This window comes from Amphiura filiformis, chromosome 10 (genome assembly GCF_039555335.1).
Source record: "Amphiura filiformis chromosome 10, Afil_fr2py, whole genome shotgun sequence".
Taxonomy (NCBI): Eukaryota; Metazoa; Echinodermata; class Ophiuroidea; order Amphilepidida; family Amphiuridae; genus Amphiura; species Amphiura filiformis.
The window spans coordinates 11934680-11954785 of record NC_092637.1 but is presented as its reverse complement, the minus strand read 5'-3'; the positions used below and the strand labels follow the sequence as shown (position 1 = coordinate 11954785).

At 43.8% G+C, this 20106-nt stretch overlaps 1 protein-coding gene across 1 annotated transcript in view; it reads right to left on the bottom strand.

Annotated features, from left to right (window-relative positions):
* LOC140161664 (formin-like protein 2) overlaps positions 1-20106 on the bottom strand; it is a 109827-nt gene that overhangs the window by 74329 nt on the left and 15392 nt on the right. Inside the window, exons 2-4 of the mRNA XM_072184965.1 lie at positions 11085-11364; positions 3445-3528; positions 2759-2839 (exon numbers count right to left, since the gene is read on the bottom strand). Of these exons, the coding sequence (XP_072041066.1) occupies positions 2759-2839; positions 3445-3528; positions 11085-11297 (378 nt within the window). The 5' untranslated portion in view covers positions 11298-11364. The remainder of the gene's footprint in view (positions 1-2758; positions 2840-3444; positions 3529-11084; positions 11365-20106) is intronic.

Below are 20106 nucleotides of genomic sequence, written 5' to 3'. Positions count from 1 at the left end.
TTTATACTCTTAAGCTTTACCAAATTTACAAATGTATAACATTTATTTAGTGTGTAACATTTATTTAGTATGTAAATTTATGTGGAAAATTCCTGCCCCCCCCATTTAATATCCATTCCCAATGAGTAGTATAATACTCAAAACAGAGCCTGAAGTCACCGTCTCAGCTCTGAAACTGCAAAAAGAAATATTTTCTAAAGGCGCCAGCTGAATTATTTGCAAAATTACCTTAAGATTTTTCACCATCTATCAAGATTCAAACCAAAAATAAAACTTCTTTCAGTTGCTCAGCTCACAAATATCACTAGGATCCACAACATAAACCCCAATACATTTGTACATTCATTGAATGACCTTTGAAAATTTGGGTACAAAAACTCATACTCTGTAACCTGAGGTCAAATTTTGCACTATGGTTATGTAACTAAGGTTATTGGACTATGGCATTGGGATGAGGCCATTGTGGTCCATAGTGTATGACAATAGCTGAATCATGTAGAAATGGGGCTAAGTAGATATCAATCTCCGCCCACAACCGGATACAATTTTATGCAATTGTATCCTAAGACTTCAAATGCAATGTGATCCAACAAAATTGAGTTGGGTATTGATGAACTTGATTTTGAGATATGGTTTACAAGACATGTTCAACAGCTTTTGGCTATGAGATGCTTTGATATCAGCATACAACGGTAAATCATACGTCCAATTTTGATAGAGTTTTTCAACCGGATATGAAATATAAAATGATAAAATATTACATCATTTCTCCACAGCTTGTTTTCCTCCTCCCATCTCAAATGCACACACACGCTTTTCCAATCAAGTTTGTTGTCCTCTTCAAATTGTAAAATATTCAGTGTAATGTTCCACACTCTGATTTGTGTAAATCCCTTTGCCTGACAAGTATCTAAAACAATCTCACTTCTAATGCGCAGTTCAATTTTCCCCTATTCAACAACCATTGCTCAAAATTTGACCTCAAGTTGTGGAGTATGAGTTTTTGTACCCATGACATTCTAAGGTCGTTCTCGGATTGTACAAGTGTATAGGGGTTATAGAACTTTGGTCGCACAGATGAGCATGTGTGAGATCCTAGTCTGATGATTTCAGCAACAACTGTCTGCACATGCACATGTTCATCTGTCTGTGGGTGTTATCGTATTCAAACTGCATGCAAATGATGCTACTTTTGTATATTTTCATCAGAATATGGCAAAATATTGTAGAACTTGTGTATTGTAAACATGTATATTTTGTAGAATGATTCTTTTTTGTCTAGAGACATGTTGAAATGTTAAATTTTGCAATTGTACTAAAATCAGTTCAGTTGTGGTATATTTGCAGTGCATATTGTACAATGTAGATACATTATCAGAAGAAAGATACATTAGACAGACAAACTTGGACAAAAAGACAAACAGGGACAGACAGGAGATAGTATGGCACTGAAGACAAATGGGACAAAACTATGGTGTGTATCCTTGGTGTACGATTTTCATGAGTTAGACTAGTGTAGAACTAGCCCCGTTCCACAAACCGCGACACCTCTCGAATAGCGAAGTGAGCACCGCTACGCTCGGTGCTCGCTTCACTTCACTATTCGAGAGGCGTCACGGTTTGTGGAATGGGGCTAGTTCTACACTAGTGTAAAGACTCCATTGAGGAATTAAGCAGCTGAATAAAACTGAATAATTCTTCAATAGATGAGTTCTGTGCAAGGTCAATTCTGTGCAGGTTTACACGAAAAATAAACCAAGGGTTGCTTTGATGTTTCAAAATAGCATGTGAGCTATGTCCTATGGAAGACATGACCTTAATCTCCCACACAGAGGGGTGTAGATTTCAAATGGAGCTGCCCATGCAGGTAACCCTATTTGAAATTCACACTTCACAATTTGCTGGCATAGTGCATGTTAGAATATGACTGTAGCTAGGTCAACTGGCTCATGCTTTCTTTGTTACGAACCACTGATCGAAATGATCACAACACAAAGCCTATGGCATATCATAATTCGGAACAGGTGTATGAACCAAGGCTTGAACCAGTAACCAATAGTTACTAACATGCACTACAGCAGTGAATAGCCCATTTAGGAGGGTGATCACACAGGATTGCCTCAAACTCAAAGCTTGAATTACATGGAAGAGTTGATGGGATATCTAGATGTAAGTTTTCAGTTTTTGTGATGTTTAATTTTTGGTTGATAGTAACTTTGTGATAAAATATGTAGATCCTGGGTTTCTCCACCGGAAGTCATTCCCGGGAAGTTATTTTGTACTGAAATTCCTTCACACACAGTAATACGCATATTGCATAACAATAGATACAGCTCGGTCGTTGATCCATCTCTGTAAAAACTTGATAGCTAGCTATGTGCTTACTATCGAGCGCTTTTGAAACATGCAAACATGAAGAGCCTCGTCCACAAAAGTGTAAAGGGTTTTGAGCAAATCATCAATATACATAGTTACATACGAAAAAGTAAACCTGCAAATTTGTGTCTCAACCCCTTTAGCTCAGTTGGTAAAGTGCTGGACATTGGTACAATATCTTGTTTTCAAGAGCGCTCGATAGTAAGCATATATGCTAACTATCAAGTTTTTACAGTATTGCAATATTGTATTGTGGGAAGGAATTTCGGTCAAATTGACTTCTGACGACATACCCAGGATAGACGTAGAGAAAAATTAAAAGGGAAAAAGAAAGATGTTATTAATTCCCCTAAATATATGTAACCATAGTAACTGTTCTCACCTTGGAAGTGTTGCCAGGTTCCATCACCTTCTTGATTCGGGCTATATACACTCCTGGAGGATTTTTGGCATGGACTTTTTCCTGTACATGGGGATAAAATATTTAGAGAGATCACATCTCAAAATTCCTATTCATTGTTCTCCCCTTTGTTAATAAATTTTTGCATGCACACATTTTATCTAAATATCATTGCTACTCACACACAACTGCTTGGAGACCATTTTATATAAAACTTCTCAGTGCATATTTTGCACTCCACTTTGACTTGATCCCTGGTAAATGTGATACTGGTACCCTGGGTACCCACCCATATATTGAATAGAGTACCGGGCACAGAATTACCCAAAAATCCCAGCCTTAATCCTAATACTGATCACAGATCCTGGAAAGGATCTGTGCCCTGATATCACCTGAGGTGATGTTGGATGATATCACCTCAGGTCCTGAGGTGATGTTGTTGGTGATATCACCTGAGGTCATATTGGATGATATCACCTGAGGTCATATTGGGTGATATCACCTGAGGTGATATTGGGTGATATCACCTGAGGTGATGTTGGATGATCACCTGAGGTGATGTTGGGTATTATCACCTCAGGTGTCAAGTGATGTTTTGGATGAGCATTTCCTTGTCTGCATATATACACGAGACTGAGTTCAGACTCTCAAAATCCTACGGTACCTACCTGATCACATATGAGGTCCCATTTCTTCTCATCATCATATTGCCTGAGTAGCTTAGCCTTTTCTGGAGGCAGGTCCATCTGAGCCTAAAAAAGAAACAAGAAACATTTTGTTAGTTACAAAGAAACAAGAAACACATTTCATAAGTTACAAAGAAAAGAAACAAGAAACACATTTAATCAATTACAACAAAGAAACATACATATATCATCAACTGTAAAGAAACACAAGAAATATGTTTCATTTAATAACAAGCTACCTATAGTATGTTGCCAGGGATACAATGAAGAATTCTTCGTGCAGTGAGCATAAATATTAGTAACCTTAGCGCGTTCCATGTTGTGCGTCGAACCAATTTCGAGAGCACTGGCCACCGTATTTGGATTGTGTGCTACCATATCTGCACAGATTGTGATTCGCACTTCTGTTATTGGTCGTCCTGTTTTAGCTTGATCGAATTTTGGAAAGGCAAAACCTAAAAATTGTTTATTTTTGAGGAAAATTGTGTGTAATTTTGTAAAGTGAAGAGATGAAAGTGACGGTTTATGAATGAGGTTAATAACTTTGCATCAGTAATATGGCGGGCATTGTGAAAAATCTAAACATTTTGCGTTGGACCTCGGGATATTCCTCGTTTCCAAAGGCAAAATGTTTAGATTTTTCCCAATGCCCTCCAAATAACCGATGTGCAGTTTATTAACCTTTAAATGATACTGTCACTGATGGATGATGTAATAAGATTTGATTGAGGCAAGTATTATGATAGCAATTGTCAAGAGATGATTGATAGAGATGGTCATCTATCAATTTATATCATGACAATTCCATTCACCATGATGAGTTGGCATGCTAATAACAGATGGAAAATGCATGCATCTTTCTTGTAATATCATCTTCTATCCAGAGGATATAATCATTGCTTCACATAGTGATTTAAATTGCAACAAAAGTTATTGTTTTGTTTGTTTGTTTTTCACCATAGTTGTCATTGTTACCATCATCATTGACATTATCATAACCATCATCACCACTATTATCCATATTCACTATCATCATCACTATTATGAATATTATCCAATCCATATTGTATAGAAGATGATATTCATTTGAATTGAATATCGTCTTCTATACATGAGGATGTGATTCACATAGTGTATATAAATTCCAACTTACGAGAGTAATATTGTTTTGTTTATTTTTCATCATCGTCATTTTTATCGCAATCGTTAACATTTATATCATCATCAAAATCATCATCTTCACTAAGTATCATTACTCTCATCCTCCTCTTTCTCCTGCTCCTCCACCTCTTAATCATGATCATATTCCTTAAGGATGAAATCAAAACTCAACCGGCAGTTGACAGGTGGTTCCATCCGGTTGCCATTGTTTAGAACAACAGCAACCGGACGGAACCGTCGGTCAACCGCCGGTCAAGTTTTGATTTCATCCCTTATCATCATCATTGCTATCATCACCATCATCAAAATCCTCCGCCTCCCAGTCAATCCAACCACCACTACCATCCTCCTCTTCATCATCATCATCATATCATCAAAACAAAATATTCTTCCTGCCACTTCCGAATAGTGTCTGACCGCAGATACCCAACACATGGCCTGACCTAGGTTAAATAATAAATTTTCACAATAAATGAACCTGGAGATAAAGTTCGCTGTTCAACGGTTTTGAATATTACATATATAGCTGTGGGCTTTCAATGACCCACATTTCTAATCCAAACTTTTGAAAAACAGACAACTTTGGGAAAAAAGATGAACAGACCAAATTTCCTGGTTGATTACAGAGTCAGACAGTTAGCGTGTCATTGTACTTCATTGTAGACACTGGGGTTCATTACCCACACCCATAATAAAACCTTAGTCAAGAAGATCAGGTTCTGATCCAATCCATATCAATCTGATTTACATCCACATGTACATCTTGTAATGTTTATTTGACGTTTTTTAGTTGACAACTTTGTTTTTACTTTAAGGACATACAGATATATGACATCATTCCCTGATGTTTTGGTATAGGTTACCCTTCCCTCACATTTTTTCATCTAAATACTTTAAAGTAATGACTCTTCTGATTCTCCACTCTCCCATCTCGGCAAAAAGTGTGCTTTTCAAAACTCATTCATGGGGTAGGGTAACACGACTGATCGAAGGAGCACCGGCCATTTTAAATGGGAATATCCTAGGTATTATTCGCTTTGATTAAGAGGGCACATTCACCCATGCCCTTTAACACTTTAACGCTTCATCCCTTCTCCCACTAAATGCAACAAAGAACAGGTAGACAAGAGAGTTAGACAAAATAGATCAATTATTACTTTGCAGAAATGAACTAGTATTATTTAAACAAAATAACAAAAACCAGGAAAAATATGACCTGAAGGCTGGGACTCGCCTTGAAGAGGATGCCCCACCAGAGCAGTTCTGGGGTGAACCAAACCTGCCTGGTTATCAAATTAATCAGTGACAAGGGTATCTCTAAATATGACATGTGCTAATTGATATTTCGATGTTACTGCATCAATTAGCACATGTCAAATTCAGAGTTAACCTTGTCACTGATTAATTTGATAACCAGGCAGGTTTGGTTCACCCCAGAAGAACTGCTCTGGTAGGGCTTCCTCTTTAATTCAATCCCTTCTCCCACTACATAACAGGTACATGCCGTAGACAAGATAAGAGAAGTAGACAAAATAGTTAGTCAGGAATCAAGATGACCCCGATTCTGTTTTGATGTGTATATACCACAGCAACTGGCACTTATCTATACTAATCTGTCCTCAAATGTCACTGTTATTTCCTCAATTTGGGATGAATCAGGAAAATGTTTTTCCCATATTGCTATCAGATAAAATACAAATTAGGTCAGTTACGTTTGGTTCCGCTGACTTAAAGTGGATGAAGATACAGAATTAGGACAAAATGAAATCATACATATATACAGGTGGTGGATGACATGATCGAGCCGGCAACTTGTGAAACCGCCCGGCCGTATGGCATTTTCAATATACTTGTTAGTTTTGTGGGGTTCATTATCGAACCCCAACGGTTTTAGCTTGTATTTATATTACTTATTAACATAGGCCCATTTGTTTGTGCTATTTCAAACGTTTTAAAATTTCAAAATAATCCCATTCAATTACACTGTTGACGATGAAAATTTACTGAATTTAGAGAATGCAATGCAGCCACCACCTGCATATATAGGCTTGACATAATAATAGAGTTGTTATGAACAGTTCCGGTGGTGTTTGATATTTATAAAAAGGCTACAGAAATGAGATTACAATGCGAAAAATTAGGACAGATATGACTGATTCCGCTGACTTTACAAATAAAGTTGACGAAAGTACAGAATTATGTACAAAAATATTGCATAGTCATACAGTGTATCAACAGTTCTAGCAGGCTGGTATTTTATAACAATCTGGAGAAAATTCAGGTTGACCCATTACAGGATAATTCTTTTCTTTCAATTTTTATTTAATTCATAATCATGTTAAAACACATTCACTGTGTCATCAAGCAGCTTTCCTATTAATTTTGTTAACTGTTTTCCAGATATTTTGATACGGAAAAACAATGAATTTCTGATAAAAACTTTTAATCACTATTGGTCAGGTTCACAAGATCCAAACCTCAAACCTGGTCAACTTTCGAATGGTTCAAAACAAGTGGTCGTTTACTGCCTACTGATGCGTGTCAACACCAATATCTGTGGTGTCAACCACTTTAATCTACATGTAAGGCACCCTCAATCTAAGGCTTACTGAGTTTACATAAGCGGTACCTATCATTCGTCTCAGAGATTTATCAGAACTAATCATTTTGACTGAACTTGTATTTATTTGAACAAACTCGTAGTGCCATGAGTGTGTTGTGCATAGTAAGTGTAAAATCTACAAGGATTAAAAAAGCGCAGTGATTTATAGTGCGCTACACACAGGCACAACGCCTAGGAGTTGATCCACAAGCCTCAGCACACTTTACAGGTTGTCGCTGACCACTACGGCCCCACATCATTCCATAAACCATTTAACAACAATTTAGGGACTTTGCTGCTACAAGAGGGCACACCCTAGACATTCCACAAATAACCATCGCAACCAGGATCAGCTCCCGAGTTTCATACGGGTAGACAAATTAGCAGTAAGTTCCTTGTCCAAAGGAATTTCAAGCTAACTCAATTTTTCCATGAGATCGTACTAGGCACCGCCAGGGTTCGAACCCGCAATCTCTCACACCATAGTCGAACGCCTTATCGATTAAGCTAACTTGACTGCATTATCGTATACGGTATACTCAAAATGCGGTATATTCATTATAAACACACTGATAGATAGATACAGCTTATTAGTAAGCCTTAAATTGAGGGTGGCCTAGATAAAAGTGGTTATTATATAAATGGCCGACTGGCCGTGTACACTGATTCATGGTCAAATGAGGGAAGTGATGAGGAAGTATCCTATATGCCTTTAATCTGATTTAATACAGGTGTCAATTTATTTTTAAAATAAATCACCTATCCATCGATGCATCAATCAATCAAGCAAAAATGAACAATTTGTCGTAAGGCAATGGGGGGGGGGGGCCTGTTTTATGGCCTGGGGGCCCACTCAGAATAATACTTGTAAGCATCTGTGAAAGAAAATATATTGATTTAGGGTGGTTTTGAAAAGCAAAACGAGGATCTCGCATAAGGTGTTTTTATAATGTCTCTCCTTGTTTAGGGGCAAATTTCAAACTAATTCCTCACATAAATCCATATTATAACATTTGCTGTGGAAGACGCCCTCACTGAATTTTTAAAATTCCTTTTTTACACGATTAAATTGTACTTTATTAAACCAATATACCCTGCAAACATCAAGACTTCAGGTGCTGCAGTTTGGTCACAAGCCCAGATTTTGAATAAAACGCCGGACCCGGCGCTTTATTATTACGATGGAATTATTAGGCGAACGCATACACGATGTTCATAACACACAGTACGTACACGGCGTGCCGGACGGTGATATACACAACAAAGAGTCGTACCACAACATGACCAAAGGAGTGGTACGTACATGTATTGGCGACATGTGCGCTGGTAGTAAATTCCAATTTTCTTTGCTTTGCCGTAGTTGTAAGGCTCAAAAATAAAAAGGGATATATCTGACAGTAAAAGCTAACATTTTATGGCAAAGAAATGCTAATCTATTTTGTTTGAAAATGTTATAATATGGCTTTAAGGTGTTTTTATTTGAGTAAAATCCTCGCTTAGGGTTAGCTTGACACAATTTTGACATCCTAGCTTATAGGGTCATTTTTGCAAGTCAATTCACATGGATGCTTACAACTTGTATACATGAGTGGTCCCCATGGGTTTTACGGGCCCGACAGACCCAGATTTTAGGTTTGACAGAATTTGTTAGATGAAAGTGAGGTACCCCCTAGGTATGTCATAGATGATGAAATATAGGTCTATACTTTTTTCTCTTCAAGAAATATAAACATAGATATTTTAGCTTTCCAATGATGCTAAGGGGTGGTGCAATAATTATGTGTACCCCGGGGTGAATTATAGGGGGGCAAAGATTTTTGGCAGGCCAAAAGGGGGGCAAGCATTTTTGGCAGGTCGAAAGGGGGGTCAGCGATTTTTGGCAGGTCGAAGGGGGGGCAAGCAATTTTTGGCACAGATATTTTGGGCACGTTTATATTACGCCCTAAAAAGGCGTAGGAAAACGTTATTTAACACGCTCAAATATGCAATTTCCTGCTCAAGCGCCGCATTATAAGTTAAGACAATTTAAGGTTTTAACTTCGGGTTCCCCAAAATCTTGCATGTAGGGGGGGGCAAAGATTTTTGGCACGTCAAAGGGGGGGGCAAAGGTTTTTGGCACGTCGAAAGGGGGGCAATGGTTTTTGGCACGGCCAAAGGGGGGGCAAGCAATTTTGGCAGACCATTTTGAGAATTCACCCCGGGGTACACATAATTATTGCACCACCCCTAATCACAACTGTATGATGAAGTTGAAATTTCGCAACTGAGGGTTTCTTGGCTGGCTGCGAAGTAGACTTATCAAAACAGATTCCAGTTCAACAACAGACATCGCTGAAGTTTCTATTTTCAAAAAAATTTATAAAAATATTGAACATGAGTCTGAAGCCATCAATATCTGTGATCAATATTTCTTCAAGATTTTATAATTCTGGGCTATGTTTAATCTTAACACAGATAATTATACTTAATGCATATTAGTATCTAACCGTAAGAGGTCAATTGCAACATTACACATAATGAATACAGGTCAGTGAACTTAGGCCTGATAGATGATGTTATTACTGGTTTTGACATGTGGAAGGAGACATGGTTCTAAAGACATCAATTTCCAGCAGGAAATTTGCTCCTTCCACTCTATCGGCTCTATGGCAATTTACAACATTTCCCAGAATGCTTGATCACCTTGCAAAATGTTGCTCATTTCTGACATGAGACTTCATATAATTTGAGATGAATTTTCAATTTCAAATCAGTTTCATGTTACTGCCTTAGCAAAACACTATGGACCACAATGGCCTCAGCTCAATGCCATAGTTCAATAACCTCAATTAAACAATCACAGTGCAAGATTTGACCTCAAGTTGCAGAGTATGAGTTTTTGTACCCAAATTTTCAAAGGTCATTCAATGGATGTACAAATGTATTGGGGTTAAAGAACTGTGCCCTGATAGACGAGCATGTTGTGGATCCTAAGTGTCTTTGGCAATTTACAACATTTCCCAGAATGCTTGATCACCTTGCAAAATGTTGCTCATTTCTGACATGAGACTTCATATAATTTGAGATGAATTTTCAATTTCAAATCAGTTTCATGTTATACTGCCTCAGCGACACCATGGAACACAATGGCCTCATCTCAATGGCATAGTTCAATAAGCTCAATAAAACACTCATAGTGCAAAATTTGTCCACAAGTTGCAAAGTGTGAGTTTTTGTACCCAAATATTCAAAGGTCATTCAATGGATGTACAAATATATTGGGGTTAAAGAAGTGTGCCCTGATAGATGAACATGTTGTGGATCCTGTGAAACATGCTTGGATCTTACTAATTATTACAGCATATTAGTAGCATGCATCCTAGTAAAATTCTCAGAGATAGGCAAGTTCCATGTCGATCCGAGAACAAGTGTTTTTCATCACTCCTTATTGTAGATAATGACTTTAACTTGCTCTGTTGTCCTACAGGCTAGAAACTAATGAATTTGGCTGAATCCAAATTGGGTCATGTGTAAACATACAAATATGCCAAAAATAATCGGATCTCAAAATAATTGACCAAACTCATTTTTAAAGATCATGCATTATGACTTTAATTAAATTTAAATTTAAGATCTTAACAGACCTTCTTAACCCCCTGAGCACTACCTGCTGATCTAACATTGCCTCTGATTGGTCAATTACATGATATCTTCACTTTAATCACCAATCAGAATGGAGCTTTGCAAATAATTCACCCCAATTGTTTTGGGTTGTGAAATTATTCTAACAATGTTGCTGATTGGTCCAATTGATAATGAAAACTTCTTTTTGACCAATAGGCAGGTAGTTCTCATAGGTCAAGTCTCTACCCAGACTTACATGGTTCTGCCAAGCCCTCAGTTGTCTTTGCCGATTCAGAAACAACTCTGTCGGAATACTCTCAATGATATGTACGCTAACATGTCGATCCTCCATACGACTTCCTTTGCTGCGTTTGCGGTATTGTACTGCGCCATCGCTGGCAGTAGTTGTTAAATGTGGTTTAAAAGCACTGCCATTGGCAACCATGCCATTGGGTGGTGCTTGACCCATGGTGTTGGGTTCAGGTTAAAGTTCAACAGTTCAAAGGTTAATTCCTTCTGGTACATTCCTCATGAAACTGTAAATAACATTGGTAATTGATAGAAGGATGCACAGCAATTTTTCTGACATGAAAATTGCAAGCAAGCCTCTGAAGACCTGAAGAACATGATAAAACAAGCAAACTCCAAAAATAAACACTCCATGGAAAATCAGATACAACAACCAAAGTTACCAAACCCAATATCATACAATCCTGCGGACTTCCATTGAGAGGAAGAATTTGCTACATGAGCCAAACAATCAACCACAAAACACCAAACAGAGCGACAGACAGATATATTTACGGTTGACATGATGATTCTACCTTCAAACCCAGCAACAATGATTAGAAAAAATTAATCAATTGATCAAAAAATACATTTTAACATACTTTTTACTTAAAAATACTTAAAATTTTTGAAAAGGAGATTAAAATGTAGACTTCTTGAATAAGATGTGTAGATAATTGAAGGGCAGTGGTGTAGCCACTAACTATAGGGGAAAGGGGTGGGGCAGCTGCCCTCAGTGAGAAGACTCCCTCTTGCCCCCCCCTCCCTGTGGGAGTGCTAACCACCCCAAGATTTTTATGCCTTCTTTGTACCTGTTAGCCCATTTTTGACAATTTTCATCAAAGTTTTCCCCCTTGAAAGCCCCCGAATCAGTCCTGGCTATGCAATTGTTTAACGGGAATAGGCAAAAAATCTTTGTGGGCACAGAATTGGAAGAGACGCAGACCATGTAGACCTGTAGGAAAACACATGTATGCATCATTTCTATGTATAAATATGGCTTAAAACAGTGGAAAACAAGGATGTTCCAATAAAGCCTCAATACATATTTATGTGAATCCCACATCCTGTGCAACAGTCGGACTATAATAATACGGCAGAACACGTCATGTTGTTATTTCTTGTATGTCACTCGCATATTGGCACATGTTCAATAGCTGATCTCATGTCAAAAGTTCTGTTTCTGACTTCCGTTGGATACTCATTTCATGACTTGGGATTTTAAGACAAGATAGGAATAATATGAAGTATCTATTTACGTAGAGTATCAAATTTCAAGTTCAGATTGTACATGTGTTCCTATAGATGAGGTGACCTATGATGTCACATGTTTACATTCAGACCGCCCTCTGTTGTTTCAAAGCAGGCAAAATAACACAGAAGTGTCTATGACAGACCACATAAATCTCTTTAAAACTCAACTTTTAAAAACCTTTTAAGTTGTGTGTGATATTATGTATGTAGCTTGATGCATTTATAAACAAGATTGATACCATTTTTTGTATTATTTGCTTTGAAACCAAAGTTAATGAATAAAAATCAACTTCTTCCATGTAAACTATAGTGTTTTTTGCCTGACAGTTTTGATCACATACCAACAGAGGGCGTATCAAATGTAAACACATGTCACCTCATCTATAGATGTAGAGCTAAACTGTCTACAATCACAATTCTAACATTTTTCTGGGTGTCGGGAGACAAAATAGTCCCAAACAAAAATGTTTGGTAGACTCATAACCGGTGCGATCTTACCTTTCCGATGTTGATTAAGATACTTCTTGCATCGATCCCGAGATGCGGAAAAACCAATAGTCATTTTGTCCCACATAAATGAATAAATAACAAAACCCCCGATCCCCGAGTGGACTCACCCATTCGGTGACGCCACACACGATAATCATCCCTTATCCGACTTGGGCAGCCCCTACTCGCCAAACTTGTAGGGGCGGCGGGGTCGGGATAATCAACATCGAAAGGTAAGATCGCGACCGGTTATGAGTCTACCAAACATTTTTGTTTGGGACTAGACTCAGTACACCGGGTCGATCTTACCGCTTCCGATGTTGATTAAGATACTTCTTGCATCAACATCTGAAAGATCGATCTAGCAAGTAACCGACGGATGGAGGTACAAGATTGGCCAGCATCTGATAAGGATCGGGAGAGTGGGTAGCATGGTAATCGCGAGGTCAAACTATTCCCCCCCCTCACGGCCGGGAAACAGAAAGGCTACGTGAACAGACAAAAACCCCTGAACTGAAAGTTCAGTGGTTAAGAATAGAAACACTGGTTCTTACCATGTTGGAATTCTGATTGTCCGCAAAACACCTGATACCCAACCACCATATTATCTCCGCAGAATAGCCCTGGAGAACTTATCGCCTGGTCGTTGGTTTACGTTTTTGTAGTAAACCGTGGAAAAGGACGACGGGTTCTTCCAAGACACAGCCTGACAAATCTCTTCTATGGGGACCCCCTATGGTAGGCCCACGAAGATGAGATAGATCTGGTTGAGTGGGCCTTGGGGCGAAAGCGTCTTTTGCCGCCCGAGTCCACCAACACCTGGACCAGCCACCGTGCCAGAGTCTGTTTAGCGGCTGGTCCGTGCGTTGCTGCGTGAGTGATAAATAAGCGGTCATGAGCCCCTCTTAAGGTTTGTGTTCGCCAAGGTAGTGCTGTAGCGCCTCACCGGGCACCACAACCTGTCTTCGGCTATTGATTTAACCCTGCCCAATACTGGGGAGGAAGAGGGCGAGTGTCGGAATGTACTTCGCTCATTTTTGCAAGGAAATCCGGGCGAAGAAACAGCGCCGCTCCGTTGTTAGTAACACGGAGGCTGACTTCGAGACTGCGTGCAACTCTGAGCAGCGCCGTCCAAGCCAACGCCAGAAGAAAGGCCGCTTAAGAGTGGCGTATTTAAGGGTCGCTTTTGACAGGGGCTCAAAGGGGACCCTTAATATACTCCAAGACTGTGTTGAGGTCGCATGTAGGCACCACCTTCCTTTCCGGAGGGCGCTCGTTGAACATACCGTCGAGAAGAAGACTTAGGGACCCATCTGAATTGATAGTCGACCGCCTTCAAATCCCGATGAATCGAGAGAATGGCTGACTTATAGTTGGCTATCGTTGCCTGCTGAAGTCCTGACCTGAACTTTTCTGTCAGAAAATCTGCCACTAGAGGCACAGGGGCTCTAGTGGGAGATGTATTTCTCTCATCGCACCATGCGTAGTAGGGAGCCAAACGCTGACTATACGTGCACGGAGGGTAGACTCGCTCGTCTACCCCGGCGATGAGAGAAGCAGCTTCTGATGAAACGCCCCCCTCCGCCGCACGTTCCCTGATAAGGGCCATGCAGCTAACTGCAGGTGCTCTAGTGGTAGACTTGGTACCTCTCCCCCGGGCAGCCGGAGTAGATTTGGTAACTCGGGGAGTACTCGCGGCTGTGCCGCTAGTAGATCCACCATCGGTCGAAACCACAGGTGTTTCGCCAGAACGGTGCTATCAGAATGACGTTGCAATCCTCCCTCCCGATCTTGGTCACTACCCTTGCGAGCAGTGAGATCGGGGAAAGCGTAAGCAGTCATTCCTCCCCAGTCACGGACAGAGCGCCCACGGCGAACGCCTGTGGGTCTGCGACCCTCGAGCAGTACACCGGCAGCTGATGATTGCGATGAGATGCGAACAAATCTATCGAGGGTGGTACATCACCCGAAGATCGCCTGGGCGACCTGCGGAGCAAGGGACCATTCTGTAGGTCCCGACACCTTTCCTCGTGACAGATCGTCCGCGAGGATGTTGGTGACTCCCGCAATGTGCATCGCTCTCAACGTAATCTGCCTGGCCTTGCACCACCCTATCAGGCGAAAAGTGCGTGCAGGCACAACCGTGGTGACCTGGTGCCCCTTGTCTGTTGAGGTAGGCTACACGGTTGTGTTGTCCGCTTGGACAACGATATGAGATCCACGATCACCTTCTCGAAATGCTGGAGAGTTCTCTCCACTGCCCAAAGTTCGAGAAGGTTGATATGGAACGCCGTCTCCGTGGCCGACCATAGGCCCGAGACTGAGTCCCGTGGATGTGGCCCCCCAGCCCAGCTTTTGACGTGCCGGTCGTCACTACGTGACGCACCGCTGGTGCAGGGAACCTGACACCTTGAGTCAAATTGGGCTGATGGGTCCACCACCAGAGTTCCTCTCGCGCGATCTCCGACATCGGAACCGCGAGGGATATTGGGTGACGACTGGGCCTGTAAAAGGCTAGAAGGTGTAGTTGTATAGGCCTCATGTGAAAGCGGCAGTACGGCACGAGGTCTACCATACTGGCCATAAGGCCCAAAACCTTCATCCATGCCACAGCGGTGCTCCCTCTGACTCGGCCAAGAGTCGGGCACACCTCGCCATGTTCGTCACCTCTCGGGTGAGGGCGCGCGATCCCTCCTTGAGGTTGATCTGGGCCCCTAAGAATAGTGGTGTCTGCGTCGGGACCAAATTGGATTTCTTGACGTTGATCAGAAATCCCAGGTCCCGCACCGCACGGACTACTAACTCCACGAGACACTGTGTCTCCAGTGGGGTGCGTCCGTAAATGAACCAATCGTCCAGGTAGCAACACATGTTGACTCCCCTGCGCTTCAGGTACGCTGCCACCGCCTGACCAGGAGTGTAAACACTCTGGGGAGGTGGACAAGCCGAATGGCAGGCATCGAAACTGGTAAGTTTGACCCTGTACCTTGAAGCGTAGAAACCTCTGATCTTGAGGTGCGATCGGAACATGCAGATATGCGTCCGAGAGATCTAGCGATGCCGCCCACATACCCTTGATGGGGCAGGCTAGCACCGGCGAGAGTCTCCATTCTGAACCTCTTGGGCCTGATGAACTGCTCAACGGCTTGAGGTTCAGAATGGGCCTCAGTCGCCGGTCTTCTTTGGAGCCAGAAAAAAAGTGCTCCAAAACCCCTTGGTGAAAGGGGGTAGACCGGGACAATCGCTTGCTTCGTGAGAAGCTGAGTGACCTCTGACAGTAGTGCCCGACGCTGGGGGCCGTCTGGCGGCACTACCGTGGACCTCTGAATCGTGCAGGCGACGAGGGTGGCTGGTAAATTCCAGCCTGTAACCCCCACTGACCACTGACAATACCCAGGCGCCCGGTGAGATGGCATGCCATCTCTGGGCGTAATGCACAGCGGCCGCCCACAGGGGAATCCCTGTGGAAGTCCAAGGCCTGCCGGCATGGACTGTCGACCGCCGTGCCCTCAGGACCGATCTGGTTTGCCACCCTTAGAAGAACGGCTCTTCTTAGGGGGCTTGCCATACGATCCAGAACTACTCTTGCGCTTCCCAGATTTTTTGGGAGGTGCTGGAGTAGCCTCAGGCTCGGGTGTAGTCTGTGGTGCGCGTCCTGCTGAAGCCGGAGCTGGCGCAGAAGAACGCTTAGAAGACTTCTTCTTCTTGTGCTTCTTCTTCGCCTTACTGCCCTTCCCCTTGGTCAGGGCAGCCTCTGACTTCTTCAGAGTGCTCTCATTGGTGGCCTTCTTTGCCCGGTCCTCCACCGTAGCGCAAAAGGCCTGTCCAAAGAGTAGCCCCTGTCCCACCGAGTCAGACTTCTTCATTGCTTCAGCAAAGTCGGAGCCACAAGTTGACTGGAGGGAACGACAGGCGTTCTGCAGGGGGCGTGATGACATCCTATGGGCTAGGCCCATAGAACTCTCGTTGAGGTTAGCTGTTAGCACCGCTAACAGATTAACCTCGCGGAAGAGTTCCGACGTTGCCCGTGGTCGTTCGCTACCTTCCTACCGAGGTGCTCGGCAAGCGTGGTAGCGACGCTAGAGACTCTGATAAGCGAGCGTGCTCGCTCATCGATGAGCTTTAGCTCCTCCTCCCACTGGGGGGAGGACGACCCGTGCGCCTTGGCCGCCAGCGGCCGGCGCTGGGCAACGTCTGGATCCATGTCAGGGACCCTGAGGTAGGTTTCAGTAGTCCTCCTGCGAAACACGCAGTGGAAGCGTGCAAGCACGCGGCGTCGAAGCTCCAGCGAGCCTGACAGCCCTACTGAAACCTACCCTTGAGGTCCGCCGGGAATGCAAGTGCGGCGCGCACCCTTGTGTGGGACGCGCTAGCTGGGCATCCTACTGAAAAGATGCCCTGGTCCTCCTGAACGGACTCCTCCTGAGAGAAAGCCAGGCCCAAACCTTGGGCCACACGGCTCATCACCTCAGCGGTGTCCGTGAGGTAGACCATTGCTAGCGAGTTCCTCACGGGAAGCGGGGAAGGATACCTGAAGCTAGCTGCACAGCCTCATCAGACTGTGAGTCGCTACTGGTGTCATCTTCCGACTCCTTTCCCTCGCCTTCAGACTCTGACTCACTCTCTGATGAGGAAGAGATCTGACGACGGGCATCTGAAGGTGGACAGGGAGGTGTCGCCACCGTGTGGCTAGCCAACTGAACACCAGCAGAAGAGGGAGTACTCCCGCTAGACCCCGAGATGCTAGCTATAGCACCCCGGGGTCCGCACGCTCACGCTGCTGTCGCCTAGCCAGCGCACTATGCGGCCCACCCCGAGCTGTATCAGGGTTAGCCACTCGCCGCCGGGTTGGGTAACAACTGGTGGTACTGCTTGCCCAACGCTAGGCGGCACTTGCCACGGTGCTAGACCGTGGAAGAAACCACCCTGCGGCGGATACCACGGGGCATACCCTGTTGGTAGCTGACCCTGAAAGGATCCGCCACCAGGAAACCCCATGGAACGGCAGTACCAGTACCGCCTCCCCCTGTTGCCACAGAGACTGTGGTAACCAGGACGCAGTACTGCGGTACCTGCGTGGTTGTAGCGTAGGTGCCCGGTAGGGCTCCGGCTGCGTACCACTGTACCCATGCCTCACAGCGTTCCCCGCTAGAGGATCAAGCCGTGTGTATGGGTACCCCGCTATACTGGCTGTCCCTTGGCTAAAAGGAGCTTGCCTAGTATCACGGGTAGCTGCGCGTGTATACCCTCGATCAGTCACCTCGCTACCTGAATAGGCAGTATCAATCAATGGAGCCATGCTCCGCTGAATAGATAGTGATCGATCATAAGAGGGTAATTGACCCATTGACTGTAATGGATCACCCACGCTCTGCTGGCTCTCGAGGACATAAGTGGGTTGTTGATCAGCCAGGCTGTTCAAACTACCTACCCTAACCTCTTGAGCCTCGCCCAAGGTCGCTGTGTGTGGCGGACCACTCACGGCAGCTATGGGCGTGCATAGTGGCTACCACTGAAGTCAAGCCGTAGCTCGTCTTGGTAGCTGCCACTGTTTGCACTTGGGTCGCTGTCCCGTGAGAGACTGCGAGCCCAACCCCGGTATAGCCGCTAGCCAGTCCCGGAGGACAGCCGGCAGCCATTCCAAGGCCCAGGGAATCACTCGGCGGTCCCACCATGGAGCGCTGCCGTGTGACAACCCCAGTTGGTTCTGCTAAGACTACACCTGAAGCGCTAGCCCCGGTATCGTCTCTGCTAAACCCATGCACGTTTTCATTCGACCCTTGCGGGGTACGAAAGGCGTGCTGCGTGCCGTGGATCAACCCAGGCAAACCCGGCGATCCACTGGCACGCTGCGTGCTACAGACCGGCCGAGGCAAGTCCGCTGCACGCTGTATGTTAGAGATTCAACCCAGGCAAGCCGGGTACCCTTGGCATACTGTCCGTCGCCGGCTACTTCGCGGGTGCTAGACCGCTCGTTCGCCAGCAATAGACGGGTGTCCACCTGCAAGAAGCTCGCTAGAGATCTCACTGGTAGACTGGTACTCGCCTGTTAGGGCAAGTACCGCCCTGCTGCCTGCTACTAGCTTAGGCGTTAAGTCAGTGCTTTCGCTGGCTGCTAGGCCTTCGGGCTCGCTAGCAGTCCCGGAGGGTCCGCCTGCTTGCCCGGGACCGGAGCCCCAGAGGTTACCTTAGCGTGGCCCTTGCCGGCCTCGCTAGTACCTACCATATCAATCTTACCTGTAGGCTTCTGTTTCTTAGTCTTCGTCTTCTGTCTGTGTCGAAGACCTAAGCGAGCGCTACTTTCTAAATCCTCGAAGTGGATGTCCGATAAGCCTATGCAAAAGGAAGCACACTTATTTGATTTAGAGCAATCCCTGTGGGAGTAGCAGAGTGGATGCGGGTCCCACTCTGGTACAAGGGAAGGGCATGATTGACAAGGCCTAGACATTGTAGTAATGGGGGAGCGTACAGCACTACCCCCGAACACAAGCTCAAGCCCAATAAACAGACCCACACGCACAGTGGCTGACGCTGATGTAGTGGTATGATATAAAAATATATATACAAAGGGATGAAAAACTGAAAACCTTTTGGGGAAGATTTGTCAGGCTGGTCCTTGAAACCCACGAACTCTTAGCAGTAACTCGTCATCAGGCGCTTACTGAAAGATATAACGATAGAGCACACCATAAACATAGCGATAATCACTCACCATACATGTATACACAGTACTGTACAAACATCTATTGTAACTTACTAGTCTGTTATAGTTGTTTTACGTGAGAACAAACATAAAATGGCGTCCTACGGGCGGCCCGTCTGCAAACGTGTCTACCGTATATGAACGGAAACACACATACAAGCTAAGTTTTGGATCGTTTTTGTCACTTTTCTAGCGAAAAATGTCGTCAAAACTATCTCTCCCTAGCGACTATACTGGTTGGTTTTTACCTCAGTGTAACAAACAAACTGTATATCTAAATCCTTTGGTTCGTAATGATACTTAGCGTTGGTAAAGAAAAATCCACGCGTCTATCTCATCTAGAAACCAAGGAGGATAAGGGATGATTATCGTGTGTGACGTCACCGAATGGGTGAGTCCACTCGGGGATCGGGGGTTTTGTTATTTATTCATTTATGTGGGACAAAATGACTATTGGTTTTTCCGCATCTCGGGATCGATGCAAGAAGTATCTTAATCAACATCGGAAAGCGGTAAGATCGACCGGTGTACTGAGTCAGTAAAG